General features: G+C 30.4%; 1 protein-coding gene across 1 annotated transcript in view; it reads left to right on the top strand.

Annotated features, from left to right (window-relative positions):
- Positions 1 to 20,249, top strand: part of LOC118187659 (exportin-4-like) — a 113,549-nt gene extending 93,300 nt beyond the window's left edge. Inside the window, exons 18-24 of the mRNA XM_035357922.2 lie at positions 523 to 589; positions 733 to 846; positions 5,851 to 5,945; positions 6,034 to 6,164; positions 8,123 to 8,240; positions 12,825 to 12,917; positions 18,280 to 20,249. Of these exons, the coding sequence (XP_035213813.1) occupies positions 523 to 589; positions 733 to 846; positions 5,851 to 5,945; positions 6,034 to 6,164; positions 8,123 to 8,240; positions 12,825 to 12,917; positions 18,280 to 18,474 (813 nt within the window). The 3' untranslated portion in view covers positions 18,475 to 20,249. The remainder of the gene's footprint in view (positions 1 to 522; positions 590 to 732; positions 847 to 5,850; positions 5,946 to 6,033; positions 6,165 to 8,122; positions 8,241 to 12,824; positions 12,918 to 18,279) is intronic.
- The last annotated feature ends 4,626 nt before the right edge of the window (positions 20,250 to 24,875 follow it).

Here is a 24,875-nt window from a genome sequence, read left to right as displayed (position 1 = left end):
TATTGGAAATTATTATAGCTAGTTACATAAATAGAAAACTGTATTTGAAATTAATAAGGAAAAATATATTGTATATTCTTTTTTTGAAGGACACACTTAACAAAATCTCTGTATATGAATCAGTTCTTAAATGTATATAGATTTTCAAAAGATGACTTACATGAAAATGATTCTTGCTCTTTTGAAAAATGTATATTAATAATTAACAAAAACTTAAAATAGAAAAAATAATGACATTTTGTTGATTAAAATTTTGAGAAATAAAGATTTTAAAAGCATTACTGTTAACTAACCAATGGCTAATTTCAGTGAATGAAAAAACAATTCTCAAATTTCATATTTTCCTTTCCACTTGGGAAATGGAAAAGTAAAAATGGTCTTTAAATGCATAGTTACATAATTTTATTTTCATTAGTGTGTCAAAATCTTTGTATTTTTATTATTCAAAATAATGTATATTTTTTAATAGTTATTTATGTAGTATTTATTTAGAACCTAATTATTTTATTCTGTATTTTCTAGTCTGGCTCTAAAAATTTGTATGACTGCTGTGTAAATATGATACGGATATATGCAAAACACAATACTGGTGAGAAAATGTTTATCATTTAAGTGTGTCTGAAATTTCTTTCATTCTTTGAAATCTATTATCAGCTACTTTGTAGCTGTTTCAAAAATTAGAATGTGCAAATCATTTTATCTGTAATGTTCTATTTTATTACCTTTTTTTAGGTAAATTGACCAGGGAGGCTAATGCTGAAGAGGAACAATATCAGGATATTTTAGTGTTGATGCAACTACTGACTGACTTATTATTTAAAGATTTTATTGATTATGCACCTCCATGTATGTATGAAATAACTGTGTTGATCTAGCTGAATTAATTCCAAATTTGGGTTGTGTTTTATTATTCTAAATTTGTTAAAAAGTTAACTTTTTCTTAATTTAATCTCCCCTTTGCATGTAAATTTCAGTAGTTGGTTAATATGTATGTAATACCCATTCCCATGACAAAATGAAGTAATAAACAAAAATCCAAAAGATACTTTTTGATTAGTTTGGTATCTGTTGGTAATAGAATTAACTGTGTGACTGTTTATATTATATTACAAAATATTTATGTAACTCATTTGAAAAGATGGGTTATGTTCTGAGATTTTAATTGTAGATTTTTCAGTGCAAGGAGATATAATATTTTTACATAAGCTTATATAGTCCTATGTAAAAATAGTTTAACTTAAAACAGCAAAAGTTATATATATATATATAATATCCAATATTGTAATAAAAGATTTTCCATTTACTATGCAAAATTTGATGTGGAAATTGTCTTTTAGAGTATTGGTCTTCAAAGTAGGATACGGGAACCCAGGGGTATACGCCAAAGAAGTAGGCTCATGCTACTTGAGAGTATGGTGATTTTGTATCACATGAGTGCAAGGTTCTCTCGTTGGTCACTGTATCTGATTTCACTAGCCTTTGTAAACATAACTGCACCAATTTTAATGTGCATGCCTATTACATTATGTTACATTACATTATATTATTTTATGCTATGTTATTTCATATTGAGCACAACTTGTAAATTGTTTTTGTCTTGGGTACATGATAAAAATGTATGGAAATTGCTGTTTTAGAGTACTGGTAAGATCATTAATAACTGCTAATAAATTTTCTTATATCATTACCTGAAGTATTCACTGCACGGTGTATACTTTCGGTAGGAATATTTAATATTATTTGGCTGAGCAAAAAGGCTAACAAACAAAACAATGCTAAAGGTTAAAAAAAACTAATTGAAATAGAGCTTTGATGGTTTAAATATAAATTAATAAAGGCAGAAGAGGACATAAATAATTTTAAAAAACTGCAGATAATTTAGCAGCTAAATGTAAAGCACTGGAGAACATCTAGCATTTCATAAAGTCAAATAATTTCTATAAAGAAATAAAACAGAAACAAGATTAACTTTGGAGAAAAAATTAAATTGAAAGCCTCTTTTAACCCTTCTTCTTTGATTTTATGTATTTATTTATGTAGAAAACTTTATTATTTTTTTATTTTCATTTTGCATACTTTTGTTGAGACTTTTGATGGATAATAGTTGTTCTTATCTTTTTGTAATATATATGCAGTGCAAAATCCAAGATTCAGGCTCATTGGTACTTCAACAATTCTGAATTTTAGAATTTTCCAGCTTTTAGATCATTAGTTTAAATCTGGAAATAATAAAATTTAAAATATGAAATAGTTGTTCATGAAATAAGGAATTATTTATGACAATAACAGAATAAAATTGTACAGAATAAATAAATAAAATAAAAGCTTAATATTTATTTGGTTTATTAAACATTTCTTTTATTATAAGTTGTTGAAGTTACTTTGTTTTTTGTGCTGATATTTTCTCTTTAATTTTATAGATGGATGTAATTTCTCGTGCACTTACAAATTTTCATTGTATAAGTCCTGTAATTACCACATCGAGAATTTGTACTAAATTGTCAGTTGTATATTTTTTTGTTCACAACAACGTCTCTGTCACTTTCTTCACTATCAGTAGCAATATTTTCTGGATTTAGAACCATACTATAGATTTCACTGTCTGTTTGTTGATTGATTATTGGAGCATTCTTATCACAATGGAAAATTTCTGTTATATCATCATCATTTATTACCACTTCGCCACATTTCTTCAAAAGTTCTATTAATTGGAAAATTTCATTTTTTGTTTGCGATATTCAAAAACTTGCTGCTTAGCTAGACTCTAAATACTCTGTTGGTTATGTATCATGAGGCTGGTGACTTAAAACATCTTATTCTTTTAAATTTTGTTTTGCTTATATTGTACAGTAAGGAAGTTAAACCTGAATTTTATTAGTTAACTAAACTTATGTCTTATTTCCCACATGTGTTAAATTCTTATCTGAGACTTGAAGGAATAAATTTCCACATATACTTCAGGTTTTTCTGAACAACAAATCAATTGTTCTTAATTCAGTTCTAAATGTAATCTTTTGGTTTAGGAATATCATATGCAAAAGAATAATTTTTTCCTCCCCGCATGGTAAATTTCTGTTAGTTTCTCCTTGTCAACTCTACACTCCACAGAGCAAATGGCTGAAGTATGTAATCATTACTAAGTATAATGTCACATAAAGGGTTTACCATGCTGTTTGGTATTCAATTGCTAACATAAAAAAAAAAAAAAAAAAAAAAAAAAAAAATCACTGCATGGTCATTTTTCAAACTGCCACGCGCTGATAGTTTTGAGATGATAAATGCAAAAAAATAAAAATACTTGCTAGGTTTGGAATTAGGATTATAAGTAATTCAGTAAGTGTAAAATCAGCAGTGAACTTTGGTTAGGATGCAGAGCTGAGCATTTTTGTGCCCTGGTGCAATCTCTGCAGTTCCTAAATTTTGTTGATTTACTTCACTAAATTCTAAAAATTTTGCTGCTTAGTGTGACTACATTGGTTGCATCAGTTCTGGCTCTGGCCCTGCTACAAAGTTTTGGTTTGAGATCTATGCCAAGCAAAAAGCCAGTTACAGAGCCAAATTATTGATCGAGGTTCCACCAGTTGCCATGATTAACATGCTAAATGCATGTTGTTTTCCGGTTGTCTTGATGTGGTTGCCTCAGTGGGTGCTTGAAGTAGAGTGATTACTTTATTGATGGGTTCAGGAGGACAGCTAGGATGGACAAATTATTGATGCTACATATTTATGTTAATAAATGATTGTGTTTCTTCAACATGGAAGTGTTTATAATTTAGTGCCAAAATGAAATTAAGAATTGGAACTCTCATCATCCTTTAATACCCCCCTAAAAAAAAGCATACTGTGCATGCAAGAAGCATTAAGCATATGCTAAAACAAGATGCTGCTTTTAGAATGTAATTTTTCCCTTTCTGAAAATTTTGGTGGTCTAGTCTGAATGATCACATTTGGGATCTTTCTGAATATGGTATGTCCAGATTTTGGACTTGTACTGTAGTTTCTTTTATATTGCACAGATAAAATACAGTAGTGTATAATAAATTAAAACTTGGAAAATTATTTTTATTTATTGATTAAATGATATTTGTAATGAACAAAACTTGAGTTATTTCCACCATTATTTCTTAATCACGCGTTTCTCTATTTTTTTCTGCTCTTGCCAGACACGGATTTGCGGAACACGGTTTTGTGTATATGCATTATCTTGTCATAAATTTATTTGTTCAGTGTGAGAAATTCAATTATACGCAGTAAGCTGCACAGCATCGACTGTGTTCCAATAATCTTTAATGACTGGTTTAAAAATTCATTCATTTAAAAAGTCAGACATTACTTGGAACAGCAAAACCTGAGTTTTAAAGTTTTCCTAATTCTCAAGCATGATATTGAAGCTCTCATGACATTGTGTCCAAATGTAGAGGTCTTATTCCTCCCACCAAAAACCATTCCTTAATCCAAGCAATTGATCAAGTAATCATAAAAATATCCAAAGCCTGTTATGTCAAGCATGTTTACAGCTCTGCAAATAAAGCACTAGGTGAAGGAAAGCATGACATACTAATGGCATTTGGAAAGCAGTTCCACATAAGATATTGTTTAGAAACGATTAAATTGTCATGGGAACAAGTGAATTCATCAACAATGAATGCTTGCTGGCATCAGTGCTTATCAGAAGTTGTGAACAATTTTAAAAGGTTTCCATCACTTCAAAATAAAGCAAAGGATTATTTTTAAAAAAAGACACAGGAATTGTCTGATTTTGTCATGGAAATTGACCAAAATGAAGAAAGAAGAGGATACGTGGGTCCTTATCTTTCTTATTTGGGTCACTTTTTTTTTTTTTTTTTCTTTTTCAATAAGAAGTATTGAAAAGCTTTGTACTCCATATTGTGGAATATTTAATGAGTTGCATCAAACATTTTCCGAAGCAAAAATTACCAGTTATTTAAAAAAAATTTTTTTTTCATGTACCTACTTATTAAGCAATAATAAAAATTCTTTAAATTAACATTTGTTTTATTTTCTCTTTTTAATTATAATGCTATTTAGGTTTTTATAAATTATAAATACTTTCTTAATCTGAAGTATAGCTAACTTATTTCCTCCAAAGTGATATGTTAACGTTTAACCCATACTTCGGCAAAGGTTTACTGTAATCATTTTTATCATAGAGACTTTTGAGCTTAATAACAGATTTCAGTGTTTTTACCTCCATAATGTATTATCAAATTTGAGTAATGCCAATAATAACATTTGCACAGTTAAGTCATGGGTTCTTATATGTATATATATTTTCAGGAGGGAAAAAAGTAGGAACCATGTATTTGTGTTTACTATAAAAGAACTTTGAAAAAAAATGTGGCTCATATATATTAGATGTATTTTTTAAGAAAATTTATTTGTTAATATACTGAAAGTTTTGCTGAAAATAGGTAAATATTTGGATGCTGAGTTGTAAGAACATGATAACCAAGCTTTTTAGTGAAGATTAAGAGAATAAGTAAAAGGCAGTTTTAGGTAAAATTTCTTATTTCTACCTGCTCTTGGGGGGATATTTGTGATTAGATGCATTTTTTATGTGTTTATTAAATAAAATTTTGTCTCTTGTTTTTTAACATACCACATTCTTTCACATTGTAATTACCTAATCTTTTAACTTAATTAAGTTGTATCTTTGTTTTAATGTAGATTTAAAACATTGTTTTTTTTAGGTACTTTGTTAAAGTAGGGTTTTATATTATTTTAGTTTAGATGTTTGAGATATTTTGGATTAATCATTTAATAAATAACTTTTAAAGAGGAAATTTAAATTGCACAGTTTTAATTGTATATTATTCTTTTTATTTACAGGTGCTGAAAATTCTTCTGAGTCACTTTCTGCTGCAGATGTTGCTTTATATGGTCTTAGTATTATCATGCCCCTTATGAGTGCCGAGCTTTTAAATGTAAAGAAACATTATACTTATCGTAATTTAATATAAGAGTTTGTGATGAGAAATATGTATGTTGATCTTTTATTTATTTCTTTTGCAGTTTCCTAGTCTGTGCTTACAGTACTTTAAACTGATCACATTTGTTTGTGAAATTCATCCTGATAAAATATTCCAGATACCTGAGAATTTATTCAAACAGTTGCTGTCATCGGTTCAACTAGGACTTACATCGTATCCTTGTGGCAATTTAAAATTATTTGTTGTTTTGTAAAATAAGAACACGTGAGCATTTTGTGTTATTAGAAATTTTTTAGTTCTTACAGTAATGCATTTTTATTCAATAAAAAATAATTATATAATTGGTTTGATTACAAAAAGGTAGGAGAAAGCTGTGCATATTAATATATGTAATTGGCTTTTTGCTTTAATGGATTAATGCTAAATTTACTTATTAATCCCAAAATTGTCCTCTTGATAGTTATAATTCAGTTGCATATTGGAATTATTTTAAAAGAACTCAACTTTTTTTTCCACGTTCAAGCCGAGAGCCTGGTTGATGTTAGTTCTTGTGATTCATTGTTTTATAGTGCTCTTTTTCCTTTGCTCCTTATTTATATTCCATATTTAAAAGGAAAGTTTCTTTACAGGAGGAATGTATAAGCATATATTCACTGATTTAGCTCATTCTCTGCATAGTTACAGTAGATTTTAAAGCCAGAGTATTAATAAGCAGGAAAATTATTTAGAGCTGTTAGCAACATATATATTTGAATTCATGAGACTGTCAAAAATTTTGATAATTCAGTAATTAACATACACCTCCACAGAAGAAAGGTCTTATTCTTTTCTGTTACCATGTTTTCATTTTTCGTTTTTTACATATAAAAATAGTGATAAATTACTTTTTAAAAGAACAGCACAAAAAATGATGGTTTCAAAGGTTCAAAAATAGCCAAGTTATTATCATTACTGTTACGGATGGTATAAATATTTTTATTTATGAAAGTATGAAATATTTCTCCTAAGTGTTAGTACATGACCCTGGATAAATTATAACCTATCATAGATATAAATTTGTTCAGATTTATATATATATATATATATATATATATAATTTCAAGGGACAATGTACAATTTGTTAACAGTATGTTAGTCTGCATTTTTTGTGCAATCATCATTGAATCCTTTGAAGCTCTGGCACTTTGACAAATTCTGATGATGTGATTACATTTTGATGATATAATTACATTTGATTTAATTTTGATTCTTCTACATAAGAAATTTAATTTTGATTTTACACACTTCTCTTGTTGCAATCATTTCGTCTACTTTGAATCCAGTAATGTGCTTTTGTTATAAAATAAGGTCTGGAAGTTACTTTGGACAAAAAGATTATATTTTGAAAATTTCTATACTTTTCTGCTATCATGCTGTTTAAAATGTAATAAAAATATTAGAGTAGATTTGATTAATTTCTTCTATAAAATATTAACATGTCTAAACTAATGTTAAAGTAATTTTTTATGTTATATATTTCATTTCATTGTAAATTATTCTTTTTATTTACAGAATGTTAATATAGAACATTCTGTAAAATACAGAATATTAACATAGAACATATGTTGTTATGTTAATATAGAACAGAAATTTCTTATTTAAAGAGATTGAATTAATGCTTAGTTGTTTTTGCATGTAAGATACAAGTTGATCTATTTATTTTCAGTCATAAGGTATTAATTTGGTTTTTATTAATAAAAATAATACAGTTTTGAGGGACACTTAGTATTGAAGTTCTAATAGTTTTTTCACATTTCTTTTAACATTGATACTGTCTAAAGACTGTTAACAGCCCACTTCTTGCATTTTGAATGTTCTAACTTTAAAACAAAAGCAAAAGGAAAAGAAGTAAAGCACAAAAGTGAAAAAATTTTGAAACTCCCACCATTTCACTGTCTTGTTCCATCTTTAATTGGAACTCAAATGAGAATAAATATTGAGTTATTAGTATTTATAAATTTTGTGTATCATGATGTATATTCTGTGCTGATTTCCAGTTGGTTTTTAAATGCATGTCTGTCATTCTCTCCGATATACATGATTGCACTGATTCTGTAATGAAATTTATATTTTGTTGTTCATCTCTCTTTTGCTGGTCTTTCTGCTTGAAATACTTAACTTGATGATGCTAGATTCACACCGGAAGTTTCATCCTTATGTCTTGACTTCTTGACCATTTTAGTCCTACACATGCAGAGATCTAACATGCAAGGAACTCCTGCATATGCTGCTTTAGAACCTTTCTTAAAAGTAAGTTAAGCATGTTCATAGCTGCCAGTTATTCTGATTTTACCAGGAAATTCCTGTTCTTTCATCACATGTACTGATAGATCACTGATGACTCCCGATTTTTAATTTTTAGCTTTTACTAATGAAATGTTTCACATTAATTTTTCATTAAATCAATAAAATTCATTGATTTAATGAAAGATTATGCAAGTTCCATGCCTCCACATCTAGTATTATTCAGAATAATTTTATTTTATTTCATCTGAATTGCATTTTTTTATCACATTTTTTTAAAATCTTGTATTAAATCACACTTGTATTAAATACCATTTGATCTGAGTTTTCTTAATCTACTGCAAACATTTGTAGATTTTTGTATGAAGATTCAAGAAATGTTTAATCAGTTAATATTTGTGCACTGCTGGTCATTAAAATTGCAAAACCCTGATGGAAAGTAAATACAAAAAAGATATTTAGTACACTTAAAAACAGTATGGCATGAAGACAAAATGATTAAATTTTTAAGCATTTTGGACGTTTACAGGGGTCCGCAATTAGTATAAACAGCTGCCATACCTGGCAGCTAAAACAGCCCTTATCCCATTAGGCATGGAGTCAAATTGTGGTTGGATGACAGAAATGGTTAACTCATTCCGTGCTGCTTTAAGTCTGTGCCACACTTCATAAACCGTATGAGCTGGAGAGGGGTGGCAGGCAGTCTCTCAGCAACTTATGACCAGATGTTTTCAGTGGGTGACAGATCTGAAGACCGTGCAGGCCAGGGCAGCAGTCGAATACCCTGTGTATCAAAGAAGGTCAGAACACGATGTGCAACATGTGGTCTTGCATTATCTTGTTAGAACATAGTGTTTGGGGTCTCAAAGATAGGGCACAACCACCTGAAGTAAGATATCAAAAATGTACCTATCTGCGTTCAAATTACCGTTAATTCGAACTAGAGGTGTGTGTCGTGTATCCATTGGCTGCCCAAACCATCATATCAGGTGCAGGGTCCCTGTGGCGATATTGAATGCAAGCAGATAACATGCCGTTTTCTCGGATTTCCAGACACGTATGCGGCCATCAGAATACTGCACATAGAACAAGAACTTGCTTGAAAAGCCGACATTGGGCCACTACTATACCCAGCTTTATCGTTTGGCACACCAGGGTCTCTGTCTCTCTTTATGCTGCATTGTCAAGAGAAGCCAAAGTAATGTGCCACGCTACTGATAGTCCACGCTGCTGCAAACGTTGACACTACTAATAGTCCACGCTGCTGCAAACGTTGACACACTTTACAAGCTGATACTGGGCATGCTGAAAAGATGCCCATTTCCTGACTAATGGTCCATGATGTGATCGTGCAGTTTTGCAGGGCTGACCTCACAATATGTCTGTCATCTCTACTGTTAGTAATGGGAGGGCGTTGAGATTCTGCATGTCGTTCAGTATGACCCTCAGCAATCCATTGAATCCATATTCGCATGACAGTGGTTGGGTGTCAACTAGTATGACCGGCAATAATCTACACTTTCAATAGGCAACGATCCTGCCTCTATCGAATTTGAAAACTTGCTGGTAAGCATTTCCTCTTCTTATTTGAAGCATAACATGATATCCTGAGCAAAATCCAACTTTACAAATAACTTTCTGAATGAGAAATTCAGTACACAACTTTTCTTTTATGCAGTGCTTCATATGTTGTTTCTCCTTCCTGCATCTTCTAAATGTGCTGAAATACTAATCATTTGCATATCCCAACTTCTTCCTTTCATGTGACTTTGACAGATCATCCTTTCCTGGTGTTGCAATTTTAATGGCCAGCAGCACAATTAGTTTTGTTTAATTCAATATATGGTACATAACTAAGTTTATCTTATATAAATACTATGTACATTAATTATTGATTTTATTTTCATCTTATTTAAAATACTTTGATAAATATAAACTTTCCTTCATTTCTTTTGATTTTGTTGGTTTAAAACTGTAAGAAAGTATTTTAAAAATGAATATGCATTATAAAATGAATTACAGTCAGTTCGAAGTTTCTTTGAAACTCTGTCGCAGTGCAGCTTCAAAGTGTATCAGTTTCTTCTGGTTTTCTCTCAAAAATATCCCAGTTTTTAACATTTCAAGGTTGATGCATACTTGAAATAAGTAATTCAACATGTTTATTTTAACATAGATCTTTTATTTTCCTGTTGGTATTTAATGTATGTGTTTTGAAACAGTTATTTCAGGTATATAGCTAAAAGTTATTTATTAAATAATTAAAGTTGTATGGAATGATGTAAAATTTTTAATATTGCATGTAGAACTGAATTAGGTTTTAGGTTAAACACGTTTATGCTTTAGGTTTCAAGTAGATGTTTAAAAGTTTTTTAAGCAACAATGGTATTAAAAAAACATACTTTATATTAAGCATTTTCTTAGATAAAATTTTATTTTCATATTTACAATAAACTAATAAATCATTAGTATTCAGTTACATGAATTGTTGTTGAGTATGTGAATTTTTATTACAATAAATACAATTACATTCATTTTCCAGATTGAAGCAAGAATATCTGTATATATTGAATATTCATCATTTCATCTTAATCATGAAAATATGAATATTCAATATTTATGCACTGAAAAATTTTAAATATTTTTTATCATTGTATGTATTGCAAGAAACGTGTGTTATCGATATAGTTATTATATTAATTAGAACATATATGCTGGTAGTAAAAAAAGGACATGGAACTTGCACAAGATCTTTATTCTGACATCTATGACATATCTTCAAAATGCAGAATTTCCAGTTTCTGAAAAAAATAATTAAAAGAAGATAGGAAATGTGATATAATGTGGGATAGGAAAAAGTTGGTATTATGAAGTTTTTAGAGATACATAGGAAGAATTTACAAGCCGTATGTTTTTCCCTTATTGAAATGCAAGCTTACAGTAGTTTTCGAATACTGTGTGTTAGATTGTCTTTCCTGCAGTAGTAAGTGTATTCATAATAAATAGCATCTTGAAGATCCTGAAGAGTGCTAAGTGGAAGTTGCATTTATCCAAGTCAGAAACCTTGTGTGTCCCATACGCATTCTGTCGGATTTAAATCTGGAGAATTTGCAGACCATCCCATCTGCTGTATTCGATTTGCCCTCAAGATGACAGAACATGATGTGGATGAGCATTGTGGTTCATTAGAAGAAAGTTACCAAATGCACCTCTACATTCTTAATGAACTTGGCATAAGGATCAAGAATTTCATCACAGAATTGGGCATTTAAAGTTTAATTGATAAAAGTATATAGTTAATGTAGCCAGAGCCAGTCAAAATGACATTTGCTGATACTGTGATTCTTTCATCTTTGTACTGATAACATTCATGGATGTTTTCTGGTGTATTGCATGCATTTGGTCCCTTCAGAATGTAGCAGGTCTGGAATCATTCTCCAAACAGAAACAAGACTGATCAGTTAAAGAGAATTTGGGTGTAGGATCTCTGCACTATTGCAACCAGACACATTTTCAAGCCCGTGTTAGTGGGACTCAAATTGTGAATATTCTGCTATATAGCCCTCTTTTATGCAAGCATGTCACCCATGATACATCTCGATAGTTCAGTTCTTGTAGCTGCAATGACCCCCTTGTAATTTTGGCTGATGTCAATTGTCTGTTTCTTTTAGAAATTGTCATCAGATAACAGTTTTGAAAGTCTGTAGATAACCACTAAAGAAGTGCCATTCCGTTTTTGCCGGAGCGCTGATCATTTATTCAGTAGTGTAATGGCTCTTTGAATCGATTCTGGAGCAGATCATCCATCTCTATGATGAAGCATTAAATACGTATATGGAATACACTGAAAAGCTAAAGTATAATGTTGGAGATGTAATAAATATTCATATTATATAGATTTTTTTTTTACTAAAAAATATCTATGAAATAAATAGATTTTTTTAACTTTATTTGGAAAGACTTCATGCACAAACAGTATGGATGACCTAAAACCAATATCTGGTCAAGCATTATTAAACTTTAATCATTAAACATGTTTGTAGAATTAGCTAAATGCAGTCTTTTAATTTTTCAGTACATTCATTGATTGGGGGGAATAATCATTGAGAGCCTCTCCCCTCCTCCCCTAAAATTGCAATGTTACATAATTTTAGTCTGACAATCTGGCATATTTGAAAATCCAACATATGAAATGGCCTGATCATATCATTTATCGAATTTTCGTTGTCTTATGCTTTTGGGGGCTGTTCTCATGAGCATCTTTCAAATAAGTAATAATTAGGCTGCAGACTATGTAAGCATTATTCATGCTTTTATTTTTGCTACCAGAAATCAATTGATCAGTTTACATTTCAGTTTTTCATATAATTCTTCAAACAGAAGTAATTTTGTGTGCCTCTTTCTATAAATGATATAAGCTCTAATTTTTATACTCTGCATTTCAGTTAACTAACCTATGTTTATGACTTTTCTGGGACTTCTTTTTGAAGAAAATTAGGTTCTTTACTAACATAATTACTTTTTAAATGTGGATTAGTTTTATGTTTAGAATTTCTTTCATTACAATAAATTGAATTAATTTTGATTTTTTAGATTGTTTTAGATATGCTATTACAGTCACCACTTGATGCTGATCTGACGCAGGTTGCCAGTGGCACGCTTTATACTCTCATTTGTTGTTTTCAAGTAAGTTTAACTTTTTTGCATAGTAATTAATCATAAGAACAGATGACTGCTGTAGATTAAATTGCAGTATAGCCAATATGTTAAACAAAATAATCTAATATTGTAACTTCATTAGAAAAAAATTGTGATATGAGTTTAGTAAAAAACGTAAGAGTGAATTATTTTTTAATTTATATATGAAAGTCAATAAATATGATTAATATTTTTATGTACATAAAAAGTGTCAGGAGGGAGTTTATAATTTTTAAGCTTTAAACAGCAATAATAAATGAAACAAAACACTGTAGAAAAGGCAAAACTCAATTTCACTTATTACATTAAGGACTTCATTTAGAAAAAGCAGTCTTTCACTAAAAAAAGTTATTGATATATATTTTTAAATTAATATTTCAACAAGGATTCAGTATATTAACAATAAAACTGATTTCAATGAGTCTGAATTGCAATGTTTAAAGTTTTAAACTGTGCACAAGAAAATAGGATCATGTTGACATGAAATTGTAAAATTAATTTTAGTCATGGTTTAATGAATTTTATTATTTCGCATTGTGCATATTTTTTAAGGGCCATAATAATCATTCATAAAATAAGGTGTCTGAGCAATTTATTTCTATGAAAAACTTTTTTAATCTTGTCAATTGTGAAGATTACAAATCAAAATGAAATATTGCATTACAAAAAAAAAAAAAAAAAAAAAAAAAAAGACAGACAAAAGTACTATTAAGCCGCAAATGTCCGAATGACTAAAAGTATGAAACACTGATAGATCTGAGTTCTAATTTTGGTATTAAATAGGCTCACTGCATGAGTGCAGGACTTAGAAAAAAAGGGCTAGTTCATAGAGCCTTTCTCCCTGAAACAGGAGTGATGATGTAGTCATGCTGACATTGCCTGCAAAGACATAATTCACAGCAAAGAAATGAATGTTTTAAATTTGAAAAATCAGCCTTAAAAAAAGCTGTGCATGAAAAAATAGCTTTAATTTAGAAAAGATGTTATTACTGTAAGCATTTATAATCTTTAGAGAGTTCATAATACTGATTTATTAATTTTAAAATAATAGATAAAATATGCTATACATTTTCTTAAAAGTTGCAGGTTTTTTTTTCTATATGCATTTATTATGAAGGGAAAAAATATGGTTTTCATTATCTTTTCCTCATCTGCATACTAAGTGAGAGAATTCTGTTTCTCTTTAAGATAACTATATCAGATCTATATTAAGATAGATTAATATTATATATTAAGATTATATTAAGATTATGAGATGTATTAAGTTGGGGGAGAAGAAAACCTTGGTTTGGTGAAGATTTGAATATGTATGTCATTTTGTTTTCTTTTCTTTTTTTTTTTTTTTTTTTTCTCTACCTCATTTGAATACATGTGAACTAGAAATTACCATTCTAGAAGGAAAACGAAAAGCAGAAATGGCAGAAATTTTCTTTAATGCAAAATAACTGATTAATAAAAATAAATGAATGCTTTACAATACAGTGAGTCCTCATATCAGATACAGTCAAATCTTTGCCATATCCAGCATGATTAGCATTGTGCTTTGTTTGTGTATGACCTTTTTCAATACAGGATGTTTCATAGATTATGGGACAAACTCGGAGGGGTGGTGGAGTCTACTGAAACATGCATTTTTTGTATGGGAATGAATGGGTTAAGGCAGGAACGCAAAAAAACGACACGAGAGGAAAATGTGTGTATGTACAAAATCAATGCATAGTGCTTCTTTGCAGCAATACAGTATTCACAATAAATGTTAAAAAAAGGGAACAGTAACAGGAACTACAGCTGTGATTGGCTGGCAATGCAGCGGTAGTGAGCTGGACAAACCACGATCCGATGCATTGGAGGATCATGCGCAACTCCTGATGTCAAGTGTGATGGGTGAGTTTACACACAGAAAAAGCTGACATGCATCTCATGTATGGTGCTGCTAATGGGAAAGGCAGAGCAGCACTACTGTTGTACCAGGAATGGTTTCCGAACAGCCGCATGCCGAAACACACAATGTTCGAGAGGTTGCATTGGTCTCTGTGTGAAAACGGGTCATTTGAAGCCACCTCTGACACTAGGAGTGGAAGAAGAAATGCACGATAACCTCGCATTGAAGAAATCCATCTTGAACATTGTGCATGAATCACCTCAGACAAGTACAAGAGCTATTGCACGTCGTCTGCAGCTGAGTCATTCCACCGTTTGGAGAGTATTGCATGAAAATGGTTTGCACCCATACCATTTGCAGAGAGTCCAAGCCTTGCAAGAGACAGATTACCCTCTTCGAGTTCATTTCTGTCATTGGTTCTTGCAGCAGTATGCGGTGAATTTCCCATCGGATTCACGGACGAGGCAACTTTCTCATAGGACGGCATCTTCAATAGCCACAAAATGCACATGTGGGCAACTCATAATACACACGTCCACATACATTCCAAACCTGCTTCTCCGTGAATATGTGGGTGGGTATTGTTAACGACTACCTCATAGGCCCATACTTCTTACCTGCGCGTACAAATGGCTTATGTTATCATATTTTTCTGCAAGAGGTGCTACAGGAATTACTGCAGGATGTTCTGGCTATTGTTCGTGATCGCATGTGGTTCCAGCATGATGGTACACCAGCCCATAATCACATGCGGGTCCGCAATTACTTGGATGGGACATTTCCGGGCTGATGGATTGGCCGTGGTGGACTCGTTCGATGGCCACCCCGCTTGCCAGATTTTTTTTTTTATTATTATTTTTTTTTTTATGGGACAATCTAAAGAGCATCATTTACGAGACTCCCGTTGACTCACGGGAGGACCTCGTTGCACGACTATCCATTGCGGCTGCAAGCGTGTGCGAAATGCCTGTTGTTTTTCAAAATGCTCGTCAATCCCTTCTGCTACGTTACCAAGCATGTATTTCCTTTATTGAAAATCAGTTTTAATCAAGTATATATTGACCGCTATTATCTGTGACCTTTTGCCATTTTTCGGGTAGCTTCATGATTCTATCGGTATAGAACTTCTGTGGTTTATCATCGAAAAACTTGGCCAAGTGATTTTCAGCAGCGCTTTGGTCGGCAAATTTTTTACCATCAAGAGAGTTTTGCAGAGACAAACAAATGGTAGTCAAACAGAGCAAGGTCTGGGCTATGCGGTTGATATATCAAAACTTCCCAATCATGCTCAGTCAATTAGTTCCGAGTCATCAAAGGTGTGTGTGGCCGCGTATTGTTATGATGGAAAACAATTCCCTTTCTGTTGGCCAATTCTGGTCACTCTTTCTGGATTACTTCGTTCAAACGGTTGAGTTGTTCACAGTACAGGGCCAAATTGATTTTTTCACTACGTTGCAGCAATGCATAATGGACAATTCCTTTCCAATCTCACCAAACACTCAACATAACCTTATTTGGTGACAATCCAGGCTTTGAAGTCATTTGTGGAGGGTCACTGGCCTTTGACTATGATCGCTTGTGCTTGATATTCTCGTATTTCATCCATTTTTCTTCATCTGTAATAATTCGCTCCAAAAATGGTTCGATTTTGTTGCATTTTACTGATGGTAATTCAGTCAATCAAATTTCTTTGCGTTAATTCATGTGGCATCCAAACATCGAGCTCCTTTTTGTAGCCTGCTCTTTTCAAATGATTCCAAACTGTCATGTTGTTGATGTTTAGTACCTCCGCTATTTTCTGACAGCTTGCATGCCAGTCTTGCTCCACCAAAATTTTATCAACCTTTTTCAGTGACTAGCCGACCAGAGCGAGGTGTATCTTTGACATCGAAATTTCCGGAACAGAATCGAGCAAACCATTCCTAGGTCCTTTGTTTACTCACAGCATTCTCACTGTGCACTTCACAAACTTTTCAGCATGTTTTTGCAGCATTTTTACCTTTTTTATTGTAAAAGAGCATCACATAGTATATTTCATTCAGTTTCAAATTCATGTAACTTTTTACATGAGCAACAATTTAAAAAACTATCTTCACAAACAATGGAAGCTGAATATCACCTTTTAAGCACATGTTCGTTTGAGACAATCAGGTGAGTGTTGCCGGATATATAGGCATCAGCATCATCTAGTAGCAAAAAAGCGAAATAGACTTTTTATATGACTCAAAGTATAAATATGGGTTCAAGAGCTAAAAGTTCAGTTCTGAATCGGCTGTGAGATATACCAATTAGCTGAGTTGCGATTTAGGGATTCATTTAAAGAATTTATCATAATTTTCATGCACTAAGAAGGGACTGTGTAATATTTGCATAGTTTGCTAAGCTATTTATTGTGCTGTGTAGGCTATTTATTGTGTGTTGTGAAATTTTTTTATAATAAATTGTTCATTTTTTACTGTTCTGGACTTTTTAATTAAAGAAACATCAACAAACTCATAGCTTGTAACAATATCTTTTGTGTTTCTGCATATCACATACTAAAGCTAAATATTTCAATAAAAGTCTTCCCATGTATACAAAAGTGAATATTTCCTAATTTTTTTTACTTCAATATTTTCATTTTTATATTTGATTTTTCCTGTAACTAAGTTTGAAATTAATCTTTTGAAAGTAAGATAATCTGCTTAGAGTTTTTGTATTTGCTTCTGGATAATTGGTGATACTCTCTAAAGATGCAAAATTCCACATTGAAGTCATTCAGTATTCAGTGCTTCAGTATTTTAAATGCATTTATCAAATATGAAAGTTAAAAATACTTAAATTTTTACGTGTTTTGTTGTTTATGCATTTTAAAATGGTCATTTGATATGGTAGCATTTTTTAAAACTCTTTGAAATCACTTTTATTTAAAGAATGCTGTAAAAACATGCTTTACACACACACACACACACACATATATATATATATATATTAATTGAAAAAGAAAATGTAAAGCGAACTGGTAATTAGACGAAAGTCATATTTCAGCAATTGAGACAAAGGTAATTTTTGCAGTCGTATTTCATTCATCAAATTCACTGAATTTATCGAACTGAATAAGCAGATATAAACACTTCTATATTTTGAGCACAGAATTATGTAAAGGAAAACTATATTATTCTAAACCTTTAGCATCTTTTCTTGAAAACTATGGAACTATATTAAATGTACAATTACCCAAATATGCTTCTAAGTATGTATGTTTTTAGATGAAATAATCTACAGTGCTTTGTAAATTTTTGCGTGATTATGCAAATTTGGTATTGAAAGGTCATATTAAGAATTCTGCTGTATACTGGCGATCATCAATTGTATTGTAGTTGCTGATCTGTAATTTTAGTAAAAGCATTTATCATAGAGAAAGCTATTGCATAAAACATATTTTACTTTTTTTATTTTCTGTATTACTAAAATTGATTTTATTTTCAGACAAAATATAAAGAATTAGTACAAGAACTTATAAACAGCCAATCAGACCCTGCCACAGCACAGAGGCTTCTTACATCTTTTACTAATTTATCTGCTAGTATGTCATTATCATTGGATCGTCACAGCCGCATGAAATTTCGAGAAGAGTTTGAGAAATTTATAACAGAAGTCAGAGGTTATTTGTGTGTGAAGTAAATTGTCCTGTTTTAGGGGCAAATTGCTATTTTTTTTTTGGGGGGGGGGGGTCTCTGAACCTATCTATGTGTCATTGGGCCACCTGTAGGCTGCATTTTACAGCCTTTCATGTCATTGGATGCTTCTTTGAAAGAACATTCTATTTAATTTTCGATTCACAATCCATTCTGCTGATCATGTCTAAGTACGTTTATTAGTATGATTTTGTGAACAAGTAGATATTTTTTATCCCATTCGTTTTTTTAGAAAATGAGCAGCTGTATTAACAATAATTGTAAATGTTCATGTTTTTTAAAAGATGGACATTCATTGAAACCTGTTTTAAGCTGTCCAAAGTTTTTTAGATTACTTCTTGTACATTTATATTTTAAATTTGACACATACTTAAATAACTCTTTGCTTATATTATGCCTAATAGTTGACACCGTTTATTCTATTAAATCTCACTTAATAGCACTTACTATTAATTTTCTAATCATAAAGATAACACACATTATCTTGATGAACTACTTTTGGTGTGTGCAAAACAAAATATTATCATGGCTTAATAATTAGTTTTCTAAGACAATTGTGGTAACTGTATAATTCTTGTGTAGAACAGTAATGATAAAATTACTGAATGGTAGTTTGACTTTATCAAAAATTCGAAGTTTTAAATTTGCATTTTAAGAGGAAGAAGCCTAATTTGAAAATGAAAGCATACAGAATGAATAATGATGATCAAACGAAAATGTAAATAGAATGTGTTAAAATAAAACAGCTGCTCAGTTGATTAGAAATAGTTAAAAATTACACATTCCTAAATAGACACTTTTTTCTTATCAAAAATAGTAATATAAGAAACAGCTGTTATAAATTTTTTCTTTTTATATTTAGCGAGACTTTACTTTTATTCAATATGTATAATATTTGTATTTGAACCTACATTTAATGTTGTAAAAGTATGATTTTTTCCTTGCTTAATATATTAATTTTATCATATGATGCAGTTGCCATAATTGTTTAATTTTCAATCCCAAATATGGTATTACAACCACCTATTAATGTTTTAAGTTGCATTTTGGGTTGTGAATCAATGATATACATATTTATTTTTTCATATAAAGAATGTGTACATCATTATACAGTGTTTTGTACAGTATTTTATATCAGACTTTTAGCATTCAACAATCATTGTAAAATATTCATTTATTTGTAATCATGTTTTTTACTACATTTAATTTTAAAGATTAAGAGAAAAGTATACTTGGAATGTATTTAAAAAAGCATTTGGTTTATTGTCATTTCTTGAATTTTTTTCCTCTCATTTTAATTAGTATCTTATATGTACTTCCTTTACATTTTTTAAAGTTGATTTTGCTTTTTTCCCCCCATGTTGAAACTTATTTCTTTCAAGCACACATTTTTTAAAGTTGATTTTGCTTTTTTTTTTTCCCCCCTATGTTGAAACTTTTTTCAAGCACACATTTTTTACATTTCATTAAAAATAATTTGTAATAATGTCAATTCATTTTTTTAAAATGCATTTTCTCTCTGTATAAGTAAATCATGTGTTTTATAGACATTTTTACCAAAAAATATTTATATTTTATGCTTTTCTTTTATTATAAAACTAAATTATGTTTTACATATTTATTATTCACAAAAGATGAAAAATGTGTTTGTACAGTTTCTACTGAAGTACATTTGACACAAAATCTGAATTTAAATTCAGAAATTGTGGCAGCCATGTTTTGAATTGTAAAATCTATAATAAAAATAGTATTAGTGCTGTGCTCCAAATTTGTATTTATTTCACTTAAGTGCACTTTTATTTCCTGGCAGTTCTGTTCAATTTTGCTGCAGCTATGCAACAAAGTTGTTATATGAATGATACAGATTATACCATAATAAATCTTACTTCATATAGAAAGTCCCTAAATTTCAGATAACATGACTTACAACATCTTGTGTTAAAACATTCTTTATAATTCACTAGCTGCCAGAGTTCCCTAAAAGGATAATTTACAACGAGCTTTCACACATGTAAACCACCACACATGATGTAAGCAGTTTTTTTTTTTTTTTTTTTTTTTTTGTGTGTGTGTGTGTGTCCATGTAGCATCTTATGTTAATAATCTAGTTTCAATATAATTTTTACTATTACAGTTAAGCTTCCAAAGTGATTGAAATCCATTCCCCAGTACCCACCTGCATTAATGTTAGCCCATCTTCTTGTCTCAAATGTCAGAGATAACCCTTTGTGACACAGTGTGTCTGGTCTGGACATACGGTCCTTAGATTTGAAATCGATTTTTGGTCCTTAATTTTTATCATCTGAAATTTCTGTTTGTTTTTACGACTGTCATTTTGAGTGTGAATTAGCATTTTGAGGAATATTTTTGGCAATTCACTGCCATATATATGATTATCTTTTGAATGGGTTCATGAGTTATAATTTGTTTCTATTTCTAATATAAATGGTAGGATACTCGAGTTTCTAAGCAAGAAGTGAAACATAAGCCTTTCAAAATTCATTTTTTCTAGTAAAGAGCTCTTAAACAACTTTTCGCTTTTGGGGATGTCAATTCTTTTACTAAACAGTTCTAAATTTGGCGATTTTAAGATTAGTTTTTATAGAAACTTTTTAATTCTGAGATTTGAGAATTTTCGACAATTTTTTTAAAACATCGTAACATTAATAAATTTCATTAAAGTAATGGTAATATATTGAAATTATATTTAAAAAATAACATTAAAATAAAACATTTTTATTTTTTTGCTTTCATATTATAAAGTTTCATTTTGTCAACTTATTATACAATATTTTGAATCTGAAAAATAAACAAGGTATAATGCTGTAAAGCATAATTTACGAAACAGCTCTTAGCAAAAGCAAAATTAGCTATGTAATTAATTAAAAAGTCTTTTTAATTTTTTTATAGTAAGCGTTTTTTCCCATGTAATTGTCTCAAAATATTCAAAATTCTCAGAATGTGCATCAGTTTTCTCTATAAAATTAATTTTATACTTTCCCCTCCTATTTTTTCCCAAAACATTTCTGGCTTTTTGCTGTTACAGAATTGGTAGGGATAATTTTTCTTTAGGATTTTAGACATTGCAGCTTGGAAAGTTTAGAAGGATTTGAAAGCGAGATTTATAGACTGACGATTCTAAAAATATATGACAAAATGAAAAATATCTCCATGGATGTATTTTACAGAAGGTTTGCAATGGATTTCTTAATTTTTGGAGAACATCTGGAAGAACAATGGAAACATAATATTTAAATGTTTTACTTTTGATACTAGAATCTTAACATATTTATCTTCTCTTTATTTTCACTAGACAGATGCATGGAAAATATCAAAAATGCTTCTGATTTTATCACATGGCCAGGCATTATAGAAAGGAATTTTTTTATTAATAAAGAAATTGAAAACTTACAATTTAAAAAATTCATCTAATATTTCTTAATGCATCATACACATAGCATTTTCCCACCTGATGCAATCTCTGTGGATCCTAAATTCTGTTGCCTAGTGCCTTTCTAAATTCTGCTTCCAATGCCTGCTATAAATCCTAAACGTTTTGCGATTTCTAGATTTTGTTGTTCGGTGTGTCACTAAATTCTAAAAAGTCTGCCACATCAGCTGTGTAACTGGCCTTTACCATATATATTTCATATTTCTTCTGAATATTCTTATTACTAAAGAAATAAAATTGACCGCTTTTTCTGTACATTCTAAATGCATTTAGTGTTTTTTAGAATAACAGAAATCCTTAATTAAATCAAAAAATTGTAAAATGAAAAGGAAACTTGTTGAAGAAAACTGAATACATAAAGGAAATTATTCTTCAAAGATATGTGCAGTTATTATTATGTAAATTAACCAATTGCTTATGATTTCAACCTTTACTATAATTCCCCATTTCTACTTCCTCATATGATAGTTATTGAGCCAGATTAAATTAAAATTAAATTGTATAATCTTTGACCACTAGTTCACATTATTAGTTTGAATTTGACTGTTCTTGCTTAATTACGTCACCATGAGGTGTAATTGATTTTGTTAGCATCAGAACATGCCTTTATGTTCTAAGCTCTTTTTAAATAAGAGGTTCATTTAAACCTTTTTCTAATATTATTGTAGTTAATTTCAGGCATAGCGATAATATGCTTCACGCCTGTCAGAAGTTTTGGACTATTTAACTTTTACCAGATCAATTAAACCCTCATAGGTACATTGTGGAGAGGTTGACAAGTTAGGAGATAAAGACGCAGAAACTAGTGACAGCATTGATTTGCATATTGAGACAAATCTCTAATTGTTAGAAAAGATGCTTAAAGAGAAGAAAATCGATATAAACTAGCCAAAATGTCTGGAAGGCTTCAAATTAAAATGACGAATAAATATTTTGTTGACTGTTGTTGTTACAAAACATAAATGTTCTGTAGCTTTTAATGCGTAATTATCTTAATATCGTTTAAGAAACTTTAAACTTATACTTTAAACTGTGAAATTTTATTAGATTTTGATTTAAATAGGGCTTTTTTAACAAATATTGTTAAAAAAATAAAATTTAATAGTGGTCATGTAAATCCGTAATGGTTATCAAACTACCTAATTTAATTATTTGTAACTAACTGCTTACCCTTAAAAATTACTTCTACATATTAAAGCAAGTTATTGCCTTTCATTAATACTCACTGTGGTCACAAGATAAATTATAAAAATGTCAAAATTCAAGTAAAACATATTCTATGCATCTACTTAGACTTATAATACAAAACAACTTATCACCTCTGGTGCTTTAATGGCTTCTTGTAACCTTAAAGTATATTAACTGGGTTATAACCCCTGGAACTGTACACGAAGCTACGACACTAACTGCATGAAACAGAACCTGACTAACTTTCAACACTTGCCAACCTTTCAACATCAGGCCTTTCAGGTTCATTCTAATCAGCAGGTCTCTCTCTAGACAAGCAGCAGCGGTGACAACATTTAGTCTTTTGGTTATGAATAATGCTGATTATGATCTTACTTCTCATTTTAACCTATGCAGTTTGACATAAAATCTACCTGCTATTTACTAAACCTCTAGACTGACCAAGTATGTGACAAAATGAGACGTAACAAAAATCAACATAAAGCTAATTTTAGTAAAATGTAAATGTCACTTATCTTCTTTCAAATATGACCAACAATTATAAGTGTAAAATATTTAATGCTACTTCATAAATTGCATAAAGTTTATTTTATTCTCAAACTTATTAACAATTATGTTAATTAATTCATGTTTAGCAATAATGCGTACTACTTAGGGATCTATTTTATTTTTAGGATGGTATTGCAAAAGGGAAATTCAGGCATAGATATCTTCAATTGAATTTATTCATTTCCTATTTGCTCATAGATCCTTAATTTTTTTCGTTAATGGTCCTTAAAAGTACTTAATTTCCGTGTGCAGAAATGTGTACGAACCCTGTAGATGGCAACTCAACACAAACCAGTCCATATATTTTAGCAATGTTTAGTTTCTTAAAGACCCTCATTTTTCAAAGAAATCTTCCAGATTTTTTTTATTTTTTTGGCTGTATGCTAATCTTCTTATTCTATATTAGTTTTAAATTTTTACCTTGAAATCTTGTCTAAAATCAAACTGCGAACCCTAGGTGTGTCCAGACCGGTCTCACCGATAATCTAGGACATCTGAGAGTCTGTATTCTTTGTTTCTTCGCATCTCATCGGTCATTGACAATAATGTTTGTTTCAGCACACTTTTTGAAGCTCTATTCAATCAGTGTGCCCACTTTGGGCACATCCACAGAATTAAAACGATAAGTGCTATCTTCACAAAATGTTACTTGTGTACTCCTCTAAGCCTAATTAGACTGCCTACCTTTTTTTTTTTTTTTTTTTTTTAAATCAAAACTCTGACTTTAAAAGGTAGTGTGCCAGAAAGGGTTAAGTCACCGATGCAATATTTTTTTTTTATTTCCACCTCATCATTCAGCTTCTTTGGTGCATTTGTTTGCAGTAAAAGAATAAGCATAATAATTTCTGTAACTTTTAATATAACAATACATGAGTATTATTACAGTGTAACATTTCATTACTATTCCACATGAGGATCTTGTAGTTTAACTTGCCATCATACATGTGTTGTGTTTTATATCTGTTCATAATTCTGAGATTGCCTGCACATAGGTCAGCAACTTTAGAGATACAACAGTCTGATGTACTAAAATGCTGACATCGCAATAAATATGCACACATACTTCAGTTTTTTAGAAACAGAATCTCAATTTATTAACAATGGCATTATAAGTGAAAAATTATTCATACAAACTCATTATGAATTCAAAGCAGTATATATTCTAATTCTAAGGAATCAGTTATTGAAATACTAAAGAA

This window comes from Stegodyphus dumicola, chromosome 1 (assembly GCF_044657685.1).
Source record: "Stegodyphus dumicola isolate Sdum_Otavi_A_Nest chromosome 1, ASM4465768v1".
NCBI classification, from domain to species: domain Eukaryota; kingdom Metazoa; phylum Arthropoda; class Arachnida; order Araneae; family Eresidae; genus Stegodyphus; species Stegodyphus dumicola.
This window is presented reverse-complemented; position numbering and strand designations above follow the sequence as displayed.